The sequence below is a fragment of the Vulpes lagopus genome, chromosome 2 (genome assembly GCF_018345385.1).
Source record: "Vulpes lagopus strain Blue_001 chromosome 2, ASM1834538v1, whole genome shotgun sequence".
NCBI classification, from domain to species: Eukaryota; Metazoa; Chordata; class Mammalia; order Carnivora; family Canidae; genus Vulpes; species Vulpes lagopus.
In genome coordinates this window covers 97,442,640-97,455,603 of record NC_054825.1, presented here as the reverse complement: position 1 = coordinate 97,455,603, position 12,964 = coordinate 97,442,640, and the positions used below count along the sequence as shown (strand labels likewise).

The 12,964-nt window shown below is 37.4% G+C and overlaps 1 protein-coding gene and 1 pseudogene across 1 annotated transcript in view; one reads left to right on the top strand and one right to left on the bottom strand.

Moving 5' to 3' along the window:
* PPIL4 (peptidylprolyl isomerase like 4) overlaps positions 1–12,964 on the top strand; it is a 44,570-nt gene that overhangs the window by 8,239 nt on the left and 23,367 nt on the right. Inside the window, exons 5-8 of the mRNA XM_041744857.1 lie at positions 682–824; positions 1,752–1,848; positions 2,597–2,713; positions 11,824–11,948. Coding sequence (XP_041600791.1) covers positions 682–824; positions 1,752–1,848; positions 2,597–2,713; positions 11,824–11,948 — 482 coding nt within the window. The remainder of the gene's footprint in view (positions 1–681; positions 825–1,751; positions 1,849–2,596; positions 2,714–11,823; positions 11,949–12,964) is intronic.
* LOC121484644 lies at positions 5,736–6,163 on the bottom strand (annotated as a pseudogene).

Below are 12,964 nucleotides of genomic sequence, written 5' to 3'. Positions count from 1 at the left end.
ATTTTTTTAAGATTTATTTATTTATTCAGAGAGAGAGAGAGAGAGAGAGAGAGAGAGAAAGGCAGAGACACAGGCAGAGGGAGAAGCAGGCTCCATGCAGGAAGCCCGATGCGGAACTCGATCCCGGATCTCCAGGATCACACCCCAGGCTGCAGGAGGCGCCAAACCGCTGCGCCACTGGGGCTGCCCTGCTTTGTTTTTTTGAATTTGAGACATGTCCATTGTGAAGAATTCAGAAAATACAGAAAAGTACATGAAAGAAAAATAACATTATCCACAATCATACTATCCATGGATCATTGCTGTTCACGTTATGGTCTATTTCCTTCTGGTATTTATTACTTCAAAACATATCATGTTGAGAACCTTTCATTCATTTTCTTGTTTAATCCTTACAACAACCTAGTTTGGGGCAGATGCTTTTTTTCCCCTCATAACTCATATATGAAGAAACTGAACTTTGGTTTGTCCAAGTATTTAAACAACCAGGGAAGCCCTTGTGTATATAATGATATTTTATGTATAACCTTGTACTTTTTAATTCATACTAGTAACAAGTGGGTAAGATATCATGCAGTTAAATGTAGAGTATTGGTTTTGTGTGTTTTTTTGTCAGTCTGTAACCGATTCCAGTTGGAATTACAGATACATGTTTATATTTTTCTGTGTCTTTCTGTACAGTTTCTTATTACTACAGGAGATAATCTAGATTACCTTGATGGTGTTCATACAGTGTTTGGTGAGGTGACAGAAGGCATGGACATAATTAAGAAAATTAATGAGACTTTTGTTGACAAGGACTTTGTACCATATCAAGATATCAGGTGTGGTTGCTATCTCAGTATACTAGAATGTTTTAATCCTGTGGTGTTTGTGGAGATGGCAAGCATAGGACTGGTTTTTGGATAATTCCAAAATGTGAATTAATACAAAACTATATGAATCCATAAAGTAAAAAAGACTTTTTGTATTTTTATACTTGTGCTAATTATTTATAATTTCTTCTGTTGGGAAGAATTATTAATCTTTAATTTAGTTTTTTAAAATGTATATTATTGAGAAATTTGGTAAAAGTACTAAGATTTAGACAAACTAATATTAGATTTATTAAAGTAATACAGAGGGCAGCCCCGGTGGTGCAGTGGTTTAGCGCCGCCTGCAGCCTGGGTATGATCCTGGAGACCCTGGATCAAGTCCCATGTCAGGCTCTCTGCATGGAGCCTGCTTCTCCCTCTGCCTGTGTCTCTGCCTCTCTCTCTCTCTCTCTGTGTCTCTATGAATAAATAATTTTTAAAAAATCTTTAAAAAAATAAAATAAAGTAATACAGAGTAGTAAATTTTTTTTTTAAGATTTTATTTATTTATTCATGAGAGACACACAGAGAGGCAGAGACATACACAGAGGGAGAAACAGGTTCCTCAAGGGGAGCTTGATATGGGACTTGATCCCAGGATCCCTGGAATCATAATTTGAGCCCAAGGCAGATGGTCAACCATTGAGCCATGCAGGTGCCCCCAGAGTAATGAATCTGATATCAAACAATGAAAAACAGTAATATTAACTGTGAAAGAACACTCTAGTAATATATACTGGTGCATTAAAATTTAAGTGCCTATGATTTTTGGGCATTAGAGATACTACCGCTGCGCCACCCAGGGATCCCTTGAGACATTTGTTATCTTTATAAAAAGTAAAACACAGATTCTGAAATAATGTAAGTGTAACCTTTGACTTGAATTTATTTTGTAAGGATAAATCATACAGTGATTTTAGATGATCCGTTTGATGACCCTCCTGATTTATTAATTCCTGATCGATCACCAGAACCTACGAGGGAACAGCTAGATGTAAGTAGAGTCCTCTTGTGATTATACATGCATATTAATGCTTTGCATAGATTTTGCTTTTTAGTCTATTAAAACTTATTTCTTCAGAATGACTATCTTTCTTGATCAATTCTTCTAGAACAAGTTTAAAAATTCTTTTTCCCTTCCATAAAGATAACTCATTTTTCTAGCTGTCTTTTCATTTCCCTAATTTCCGTTCTTCAACTTCTGTTCCACTAGAGGAGCCTTAGCTCTGGAAACTTATATAAATACCTTGTGAAAATGTTTTTCTTATCTCCTAACTCTAGGAGTATAGCTTTAAAGCTCAGTTAAACTAACATCTTGTAAGGGAGGTTTTCAACTGGGAACACTTTGGAACCATGCTAGAACCCAGAAATTTTTGTAGAATAATGCAGACTTTTCCCTCAGATTTTTTTAAGGTATAAGTTTCTGTTTATGAAGCTTTCTCAAAGCTAAATTGGTCTTTATAGTTGGGATTTGGTGCTTAATTGTTAAGACCATTTCTTTTCTGCATTCAGCAGTAAGTTGGATACCAGATAGCTTCTTTATAATGTATATTTTGTTTTAACAATAAATTAGAAGCTTTGTCTAGCTCGCTCATATTATTAAATTAATTTATATCAATCTTCAGAGGCTTGTTTCAGTTTCTAACACATTTGATGGAGCTAAGGATAAATCATCATGTCTCCCATGTTTCTCAGATTTTTCAGTTCTTTTACTATATGTTTAAGTAACTTCTGCCTTACAGAGTGGTCGAATAGGAGCAGATGAAGAAATTGATGATTTCAAAGGAAGATCAGCTGAAGAAGTAGAAGAAATAAAGGCAGAAAAAGAGGCCAAAACTCAAGCCATTCTATTAGAAATGGTAAGATGATTATCTTTGTTAAGATAATGTTCTGCATTTTATTTAATATATAACTCATTGTGAGTTTATTTTTGGATTTTTTTATCTTTAAGATAGGGAGAGGGCAGGGCTAGGGAAGGAGAGGGAGAGAGAGTCTCAAGTAGGTTACACACTCAGCACAGCCCTATGTATTCTCACAACCCTGTGATCATGACCTGAGCCAAAATTAAGAGTTGGATGCTCATCCGACTGAGCCACCCAAACACCCCTATTTAGGCTCTTTGTTAGTCAAAATATTAAAAATTTAGCAAAGGGTTTTTTTCTAGATTAAATTTTATGTGACATAATACATGAAGGTAAACAAATTTGGTTCCATAATCAATATAGTGCCAAGTGCCTTTTTAAAAATGAACAGTGGATATACAATTTACAAATACTCATGTATATGTATTCATATATTCATTTTTTTAAAACTTTATTTTATTTTTAAGATTTTATTTATTAATGAAAGACAGAGAGAGAGAGAGAGAGAGAGAGAGAGGCAGAGACACACGTAGAGGGAGAAGCAGGCTCCATGGAGGAAGCCTGACATGGGACTCAATCCTGGGTCTCCAGGATCAGGCCCTGGGCTAGAGGCAGTGCTAAACTGCTGAGCCACCTGGACTGCCCTCATTTCATTTTTGAAGAGTGTTTATTTGACCAAATTTTATATATATTAAAGAATAATTCATTTTATAACTCAAGCACTGAGGTTATTACAGGATACAAGGAACCTGGGTTGAAATTGAGCACTCTAAAATATACTCCTTTGTATCACTAACAGTGTGAAGTCATTTGAAGTTCTTCAGTACTGATTAATTGATCTACTAGACATTTTTTCCATTTGTTATTTTTTTGTGGAATAGGCATACCTATTACACAGTAGATCAATAAATATTTGAAAGGATAATTCTGTTTTTATTATTACCATTGCTTTATATAGTAGAGCTTTCAGAAAGATTCTGTTTCAAAATTCATATTCACATCACCAGGCTGAAGGAACAAATGTTAAAGACTATAATTCAAGAAAATTTTATTGAATTGAAAAAATTTGAAAATATACATTTTAACGAGCACACTGTGTCTGAGACTATTGGCCTAGAACAGCCAACAGGATGGCAAATTTTAAGAAAATTACTGATCTTAAAAGAAAATCTTTTGAGCAACTGGTTAATAAGAGTAAGTGACTTAAAAGGGAAATAATATTAGATTATCATCAGAGTTTTAACACCAAAAGTGTAGGCAGTTTATGCCAGAAAGATGTTGGGTTAACATAACTAAGCCTTTTATTTTCTGATAATTTCAAATTTATGAGAAAGTTATAAAAAATAGCATAGAGAACTTCTCTATACCTTTTACTCAGATTCACCACTTTTTTTTTTTTTGTAAAGAGAGGGAAGGAGGAGGGGGAGAGGCAGAGGGAGGAGACAGAATCTTAAAGCAGGTTCCATGTCCAGTGTGGAGCCTGACATGGAGCTCAGTCTCATGACCCTGAGATCATGACCTGAGCTGAAATTAAGAGTCCTAATGCTTAACTAACAGAACCAGCTAGGTGCACCAAGCAAGATTCATCAGTTTTTAACATTTTTGCCAATTCTGCTTGATGATTCATTCTCTCTTTCCCTCTCTCTTTGAATATATATGCACAAACACATATTATTTTTTCTGGACCATTTGAAAATAAGTCATAAGCATCATTCCTTTTACCTCTTACATCAGTGTGCGTTTCTGAAGAGCAACAGTATCATCATACATATTTATAATACAGTTACCAAAATGAGGAAATTTAAAATTGAAATTATAACCCATATTTCAATTTTGTCAGTTATTTCAGTAATCTCTTTTATAGCTTTTCCCATTCAGGCTAGAATCCAGCTCATGATCAATCATCTGTTGAATTTAGTTATCATGTTTCTTCTACCTCTGGAAGAATTCCTTAACTTATCTTTATTTTTCATGTTATTAACATTTTTTGAGGAATATAGGTCATCTGTTTTTTAGAATATTCTTCAACTTAGATTTATCTACTGTTGCCTTGTGATTAGATTCAGATTATGCACACAACCAGAATACTACATAAATGACCTTCTCAGATGTTATATTTGTAGGTGTACAATATCCATCTGCCCTTTGCTGGAAAGTATTCATTTTGATTACTTGATCAAGGTAATCCACTACCTGGTGTCTCCATTGCATACTTGTTTTCCTCTTCTAACTAGTAACAATCTGTAGCATTTGAGACCTTTCAAATATCTTGTTCCTTATCAAACCACCCCTGTGGATTTCTTTTTTTTTTTTAAGCCATTAAAATGTATTTAAAAGTAACAAACAGAAAAAAAAATAAAAGTAACAAACTGTATCACACACTTAGGTTTATTTTTATTTTTATTTTTTTATTTTTATTACACACTTAGGTTTAAAAGTGTTCTCTCAGGTTTTTTGTATTGGTTTTTTTTTGTTGTTGTTGTTTCTGTTTTTGTTTTGTTTTAAGGAAACCAGTCTTTGAAGTTATTTTGTTGAGTATAGCTATTTCTCACGTTTCTTTTTGTTTCTCTCTGGTTCATCACTGTCCATGTTTGGAGTATCCATCAGAATGCTTATTCCTGGAATCTGTGGTTCTACCAGGGACATTCGGATTTTCTGATGCTGGCGATTGGATGAGTTTAGCATGATTTTCAGTTTAACTTTATCAAATATATGGAACACTGTATCCTCTGTTTTAAGGGAAGGTTCCTCATCATCCTAAATAAGCTTTGGCTTTGGTTTGTCCTTTTCTTCAAAAAAGACTGTACCTTCTAAACCATACTTTGGAATTAACACCACAATAGCATTCTTTCTTAGAATACAGGCTTCTTCACTAACTATTCCTTTGCTTTTGAAAAACAACTGGGTATGAAAGGACACTGATGCACGTTGGGCATACTGAGCCATTTTGTGCCAGAAATTGAGATTTTTACATAAATCTGCAAGCTTGTGTTTGTTTGTCAACTCCGGATAAGTACAGTCAGCCCCAATAGCCACAGCCAACAACCAATGGATGATGTCTGCATATGTTGGCCTTGGACTTTGGCCGGCAGAGCCTGAGACCTTTGGCAATGAGGGTATGAGCACGAGTTTCCCGAGTTTGGAGTGAGTGATGTAGGCAAGTCGATTGAGCTTGCGGCTGCCACCCTTTGGGATCTTGGGCTTAACCTCCTTGGGCTTGACAAGGGCCTTGATAGCCTCGGCACGCGCAGTCATGGCCTTGACATTGTTGGCCTGCGTCTTCTTCAGGCCCTTCTTGTTGTGCTTCTTGGCAAAGCGCATGTTCCTCAGGAACTTGGGGTCTACCCCCTTAAGAGATTCATATCTTTGTGACCGGGGTTTCTTGATACCATTTCTGTGCCATTTTTGCGACTGGTTGTGCGTGGTGTGGTTCTTGGACTTGGCCATGTCTGCACTAACGCCCGCTGCTCCCCAAGCGCCTTGGACCAGAAGAGAAAAAGAGCCTTAGCTCTTCATGATTCTTGCCTGAACCAGTCTTAACTCTGATGGGTGCAAAATGGTAATTTTCTAACTCCATTACTCCTTTCATATTGTCAGCCTGCTTTCTATTATAAGGAATGGCCTTCCTATCTTTTTATTATATGTTCATTTTTAGTATGGACTCATGATTTCCTTTTTTTGTTTTAATTTTAGTAAATAGGCTTTATTTTTTAGAGCTGTTTTAGGTTTATAAAAAAAAAAAAATGGAACACCAAGTACAGAGAATTCCTGTGTACCTCCATCCTCCTCCCCAACAGTTTCTCTTCTTAATATCTTGCATTAGTGAGGTACAGTTTGTGAGTCACATTGATATATTATTATTATTAAGTAAAATCTATAATTTACATTAGGTTTTTACTCTTTGTGTTGTACATTCTGTGGTTTTGAGAAATGTATGATAACAAATACCTACTATTATAATATAGAGAATAGTTTCACTGCCCTAAAAATCCTCTGTGCTTTGCATATTCATACCTCCTTGTCCCCAACCTCTGGCAACCACTGATCTTTTTTACTATCTACATAGTTGTCCATTTTCCAGAATGTCATATTGTTGGATTTTTACAGTATATATCCTTTTGAGATTGGCTTCTTCCACTTAGCCATATGCATTTAATTTCTTCCATGTCTTCTTGTAGCTTGATAGCTCATTTCCTTTGATCATAAAATTATATTCCATTGTTTGGACATACCATAGTTTGTTTATCCATTCACCTATTAAAACATGTCTTGATTGCTTCCAAGTTTTGGCAAGTATAGTCATACTTGCTAAAAACATTTGTGTGCAGATTCTTATATAGGTAGAAGTTTTTAACTCATTTGGGTAAATACCTAAAGGTGCAATTACTGGAATTTATGGTAAGATTATATCTTTTTTTTTTTTTTTAAGATTTTACTTATTTATTAATGAGAGACACAGAGAGAGAGAGAGAGAGCGGCAGAGACACAGGCAGAGGGAGAAGCAGGCTCCATGAAGAGAGCCTGACGTGGGACTCGATCCCTGGTCTCCAGGGTCAGGCCCTGGGCTGAGGGTGGCGCTAAACCACTGAGCCACCTGGGCTGCCCTATATTTATCTTTGTAAGAAACTGCCAACCTGTCTTCCAAACTGGCTGTCCATTTTGCCATTCCCACCAGTAATGATTGAGAGTTCCTATTGCTCAACATTCTTGTCAGCATTTGGTATTGTCAAGGTTTTGGATTTCATCCATTCTAATAGGTGATCCTGTGTTGTTTTGATTCTCCAAATTAACAGGTTTCATCTTTTGTTTTGTTTATTTAAGTAGTCCCTACACCCGACACAGGGCTTTTACTTGTACTCACTACCCTGAGATCAAGAGTCACATGTTCCTCCAACTGAGCCAGCTGGGCACCACCTCCCCATGTTTTTGAAGTAAGCTCTATGCGCAACCATGGGGCTTAAACTCACAACCCTGAGATCAAGAGTCACATGCTCTACCAGCTGAGCCAGTCAGGTGCCCCTCTATCTTCTATTTTTATTTTAAAATCTTTATTACTATTTCTTTTAAGTAGGCTTCATGTCCAGCATGGAGCCCAGTGTGGGGCTTGAACTCATGACCCTGAGATCAAGACCTGAGCTGAGATCAAGAGTCCAACATTTAACCAATAGAGCCACCCAGGCACCCCTATCTTCTATTTTAAAAAACAAAACTGGGACGCCTGGGTGGCTCAGTGGTTCAGCATCTGCCTTTGGCCCAGGGCGTGATCCTGGTGGCTGGGATCAAGTCTTGTATTGGGCTCCCTGCGAGGAGCCTGCTTCTCCTTCTTGTGTCTCTGTCTCTGTGTTTCTCATGAATAAATAAATAAAATCTTTTTTTTTTTTTAATAAATAAAATCTTTAAAAAAAATCTTTAAAACAGAAGAATATCTTAACTCAGAGGGTTAGAAAGGCTTTAAAAAAAATAAAAAACTGAAAACCAAACCAAAAGAAATCAGTTCCTTTTCCTTTGTGTCTAATAGAGTAAGTCAACTAGTATTTTGCAGTGTTAGTTTTGAACTTGATAGTTGTTATGAATATTTAAATTTCCTTATAGTATTTCATTGTTATTTTAAATTTTTAAAAAGATTTTATTTTTAGTAATCTCTTCACCCAGTGTGGGGCTCAAACTTAGACTTCTACTCTAAGATCAAGAGTCACATGCCCCACTGAGTGAGGCTCCCCAATGTATTGTCCTCCCACCCCCACTGCCGCCCCATAGAATTTTAAAGTTACCTTTGATTAAGTAGTGTGGCAAATTCTTTTTTTTTTTTTTTTAAGATTTTTATTTATTTATTCATGAGAGACAGAGAGAGGCAGAGACATAGGCAGAGGGAGAAACAGGCTCCATGCAGGGAGCCTGATGTGGGGCTTGATTCTGAAACTCCAGGATCATGCCCTGGGCCAAAGGCAGATCCTCACTGCTGAGCCACCCAGGCATCCCAGGAATCTTTTTCTTTTTTTCTTTTTAAGAGTTTATTTATTTATTCATGAGAGACACACACCCACAGAGAGAGAGAGAGAGAGAGAGAGAGAGAGAGAGAGACGGAGACACAGGCAGAGGGAGAAGCAGGCTCCATGCAAGGAGCCTGACATGGGACTCAATCCTGGGTCTCCAGGATCACACCCTGGGCAGCAGGTGGCGCTAAACTGCTGCGCCACGGAGGCTGTCACGAATTCTTTTTTTATCTCAACCTTTTTTTTTTTCCATTTGTGTTTCCTTCAGATGTGGTATTGTAGGTGCTTTTCAGGATTTTTACTGATTTGTTCTTCCCCCTTACATACTGTGATATTGCTTATTGGACATAGATTATTGTCTTAAAAATTTTTTTTAAAGTAAACTTTATGCCTAATGTGGGACTTGAACTCATGACTCTGAGATCAAGGGTTGTATGCTCTACTGACTGAGCGAGACAGGCACCCCAGACAGGCACCCCAGATTATTGTCTTTTAATAGGCTTCAGAAACACTGAACAGATATAACTGGCTCTGTTGCTTATTACTATTTCTGATTTTCAAAAAAAAGTTTTAAGTATGTTTATCCAAGAGGAAACACTTAACATAATAATGTTATCAGAAATTATCTCTCAGGATTTTTGGATATATGTATAAAGGATTATTGTTTTCTTATCTCAAGGTCCACGGGAAATACAGTTTTCCCATAGAGAAACCAATTCCATCATCATGGTTTTCTCCCATAGTCATCCTCACTTGTTCTTCAGTAGAAAGTGGGATGTCCTTCTCAGTGCAGTAGTTGTCCATGAAGTTTACTTCAGTTTGGTCAGTAGATGATAGTGAGGGTGAGGGTTAAAAGCTAGAAACATTGTCCAGGAATTGTTGCTGTTTCATATTGAACAACAATGTGGAAAGAATAGGACATTTCTTTTTTTTTTTATTAAAGATTATATTTATTTATTCATGATAGAGAGAGAGCCAGAGGCACAGGCAGAGGGAGAAGCAGGCTCCATGCAAGAAGCTTGATATGGGGATCCCTGGATGGCGCAGTGGTTTGGCGCCTGCCTTTGGCTCAGGGTGCGATCCTGGAGACCCGGGATCGAATGCCACATCGGGCTCCAGGTGCATGGAGCCTGCCTCTACCTCTGCCTGTGTCTCTGCCTCTCTCTCTCTCTCTGTGACTATCATAAAAAAAAAAAAAAAAAGATATGGGGGCAGCCCTGGTGGCGCAGCGGTTTAGCGCCGCCTGCAGCTCAGGGTGTGATCCTGGAGACCCTGGATCGAGTCCCATGTCAGGCTCCCTGCATGGAGCCTGCTTCTCCCTCTGCCTGTCTCTGCCTCTCTTTCTCTCTCTCTCTCTCTCTCTCTCTCTGTGTCTGCGCTAAACCGCCAAGCCACCCAGGGATCCCCAGAATAGGACATTTCTAATGCAGAAGGCTAGAGTCAGTGTGATATGTTTTTCAAAAGTTTAAAAACAGGCAAAACTAAGCTATATTACTTGGGGAGTCATACTTATGTGGGAAAACTGAAGAGATAGGGGCATGACCAAAAAGGAAAACTAAAAAGCAGGATATTTGATATTCTGTTGAGAAAGGTAGAGTCATGGGATTAGAGGACATTTTAGTTCTTAACCTAGTTGTTGGTGTCATGGGTACTTTTTATTTTCATGCTTCATAACTTAGGTATACTTTATATAAATTATTTTTTAGTATATCACATACTTGAAAAAAGAGAAAGAGGAGATAAAATTGGGACTTTGAAGCCAGGTAGATCTGTGTTTCAAACCCCAACTCTGTTGCTTACTATTGTGTGGCCTTAAGTTAGTGTTCTTGAATTTTACTTTATCCATTTTTTCATTTTAATTTTAATTTTTTATTTATTTGTTTTTTAAAAGATTTTATTTTTTTATTCATGAGAGACACAGAGAGAGAGAGAGAGGCAGAGACACAAGCAGAGGGAGAAGCAGGCTCCATGCAGGACTCGATCTCGGGTCTCCAGGATCACGCCCTGGGCTGAAGGTGGCGCTAAACCACTGAGCCACCTGGGCTACCCCTATTCATTTTTTTAAAAATTTATTCATTTGTTATTGTTTCTTTTTAAAAAATATTTTATTTAAATTAAGTTTGTCAACATTCAGTACACCACCCAGGGCTCATCTCATCATATGCCCTCCTTATTGCCCGTCACTCAGTTACCCTATCCCCCTCACCCACCTCCCCTTCTGCAACCCTTTGTTTGTTTCCCAGAGTTAGGAGTCTCATGGTTTGTCTTCCTCTTAATTTTTTTCCCCACTCAGTTTCCTTACTTTCTCTTTTAGTCCTTTTCACTATTTCTTATATTCTACATATGAGTGAAAGCATATGATAATTGTCTTTCTCTGACTGACTTAGACTGACTTATTTCACTATCATAATATACTTTATTCATTTTTTTTTTTAATTTTTTATTTATTTATGATAGTCACAGAGAGAGAGAGAGGCAGAGACACAGGCAGAGGGAGAAGCAGGCTCCATGCACCGGGAGCCTGATGTGGGATTCGATCCCGGGTCTCCAGGATCGTGCCCTGGGCCAAAGGCAGGCGCTAAACCGCTGCGCCACCCAGGGATCCCTATTCATTTTTAAAGGCGTTTTTTTTTTTTTTTTTTTTTTTTTAATTTTTTATTTATTTATGATAGTCACAGAGAGAGAGAGAGAGGCAGAGACACAGGCGGAGGGAGAAGCAGGCTCCATGCACCGGGAGCCTGATGTGGGATTCGATCCCGGGTCTCCAGGATCGCGCCCTGGGCCAAAGGCAGGCGCCAAACCGCTGCGCCACCCAGGGATCCCTATTCATTTTTAAAATGGAAACCACACAGTTGTTTTAAGAATTGGTTAGTAGTATATATAAAGTGGCAAGCATGGCGTTCACACAAAGACTCAGACAAGTATTAGCTATTAATATTACTACCAGGAACATTGTAATTTCAAATTTTGAAATCTTAGGTTTCTTTTCCTAAGCTTATAGTTTCTAATGTAAATTCAGTTGTTTAGGGAAATCAGTACTTTGGGCTTAGATAGGGTATTTAGAGTAGAGCCAACAAAGGAATTGATTTAAATTTTTGTTTACTTATAATTTAGGTTGGAGACCTACCTGATGCAGATATTAAACCTCCAGAAAACGTGCTATTTGTGTGTAAATTGAATCCAGTGACTACTGATGAAGATCTGGAGATAATATTCTCAAGATTTGGGCCAATAAGAAGGTAATCTTTAGAATTAATGAAAGATTTTAGAAAAACTGGATATTGGTAGTTTTCTAACAACATTTTTTGATGGATCTGTGAAATCTAGAATTTTGTAGTGGTTAATTTACAGGTGAGTCTTTTGTACAGTAGGGAAGAAAAATATGTATTTATTTTATGTGTGTGTATGTAGATACAAATACATATATATATATATACACACACATAATTGAATGATTCTCCCACTTCCAACACACACATTTTTGCTCTAAAACAGGAAGTGAGTAGAACAGTTTAAGTCTAGTTCTTAGAGTATTCTCAATAATCTTTAATATTTAAAATATTTATCTCATTTAAGTTCTTCCTAGAGTTACCAGCAATCTATGTCAAAATTAATTTGAATCTAAATCTTCCCAAATTTTTCTTTTGCTACTAATGCTCATTTCCCCTGTATTGTTAATGTAAAAGTCTATGAAGCTAGTATTTCTGTGAGAAAGGGGAATATTCTTGAGGAAGGTCAATTACATAGTTGACGCTTGAATGACACAGGTTTGAACTGCACTTACACACAGATTTCTTTTGATAAATACGGTATAATGCTATCAATGTATATTCTTTATTCGTTTTTTTTAAAAAAGATTTTATTTATTTATTCATGAGAGATGCAGAGAGAGGCAGAGATATAGACAGAGGGAGAAGCAGGCTCCATGCAGGGAGCCAGATGTGGGACCCGATCCCGGGACTCCATGATCACGCCCTGGGCCAAAGGGAGGTGCACAACCACAGAGCCACCCAGGCATCCCAAGGATTTTATTTACATATTAGAGCAAGCACAAACAGAAGAGCAGAAAGGAGAGGGAGAAGTAGGCTCCTTACTGAGCAGGGCATATGATGCTGGGCTTGATCCTAAGACCCTGAGATCATGACCTGAGCTGAAGTGAGACACTGAACGAACTGAACCATCCAGGCACCCCATATTTTTGTTTGTTTGTTTTGTTTTATTTAAGTAATCTCTATAACTGACATGGGGCTTTAAC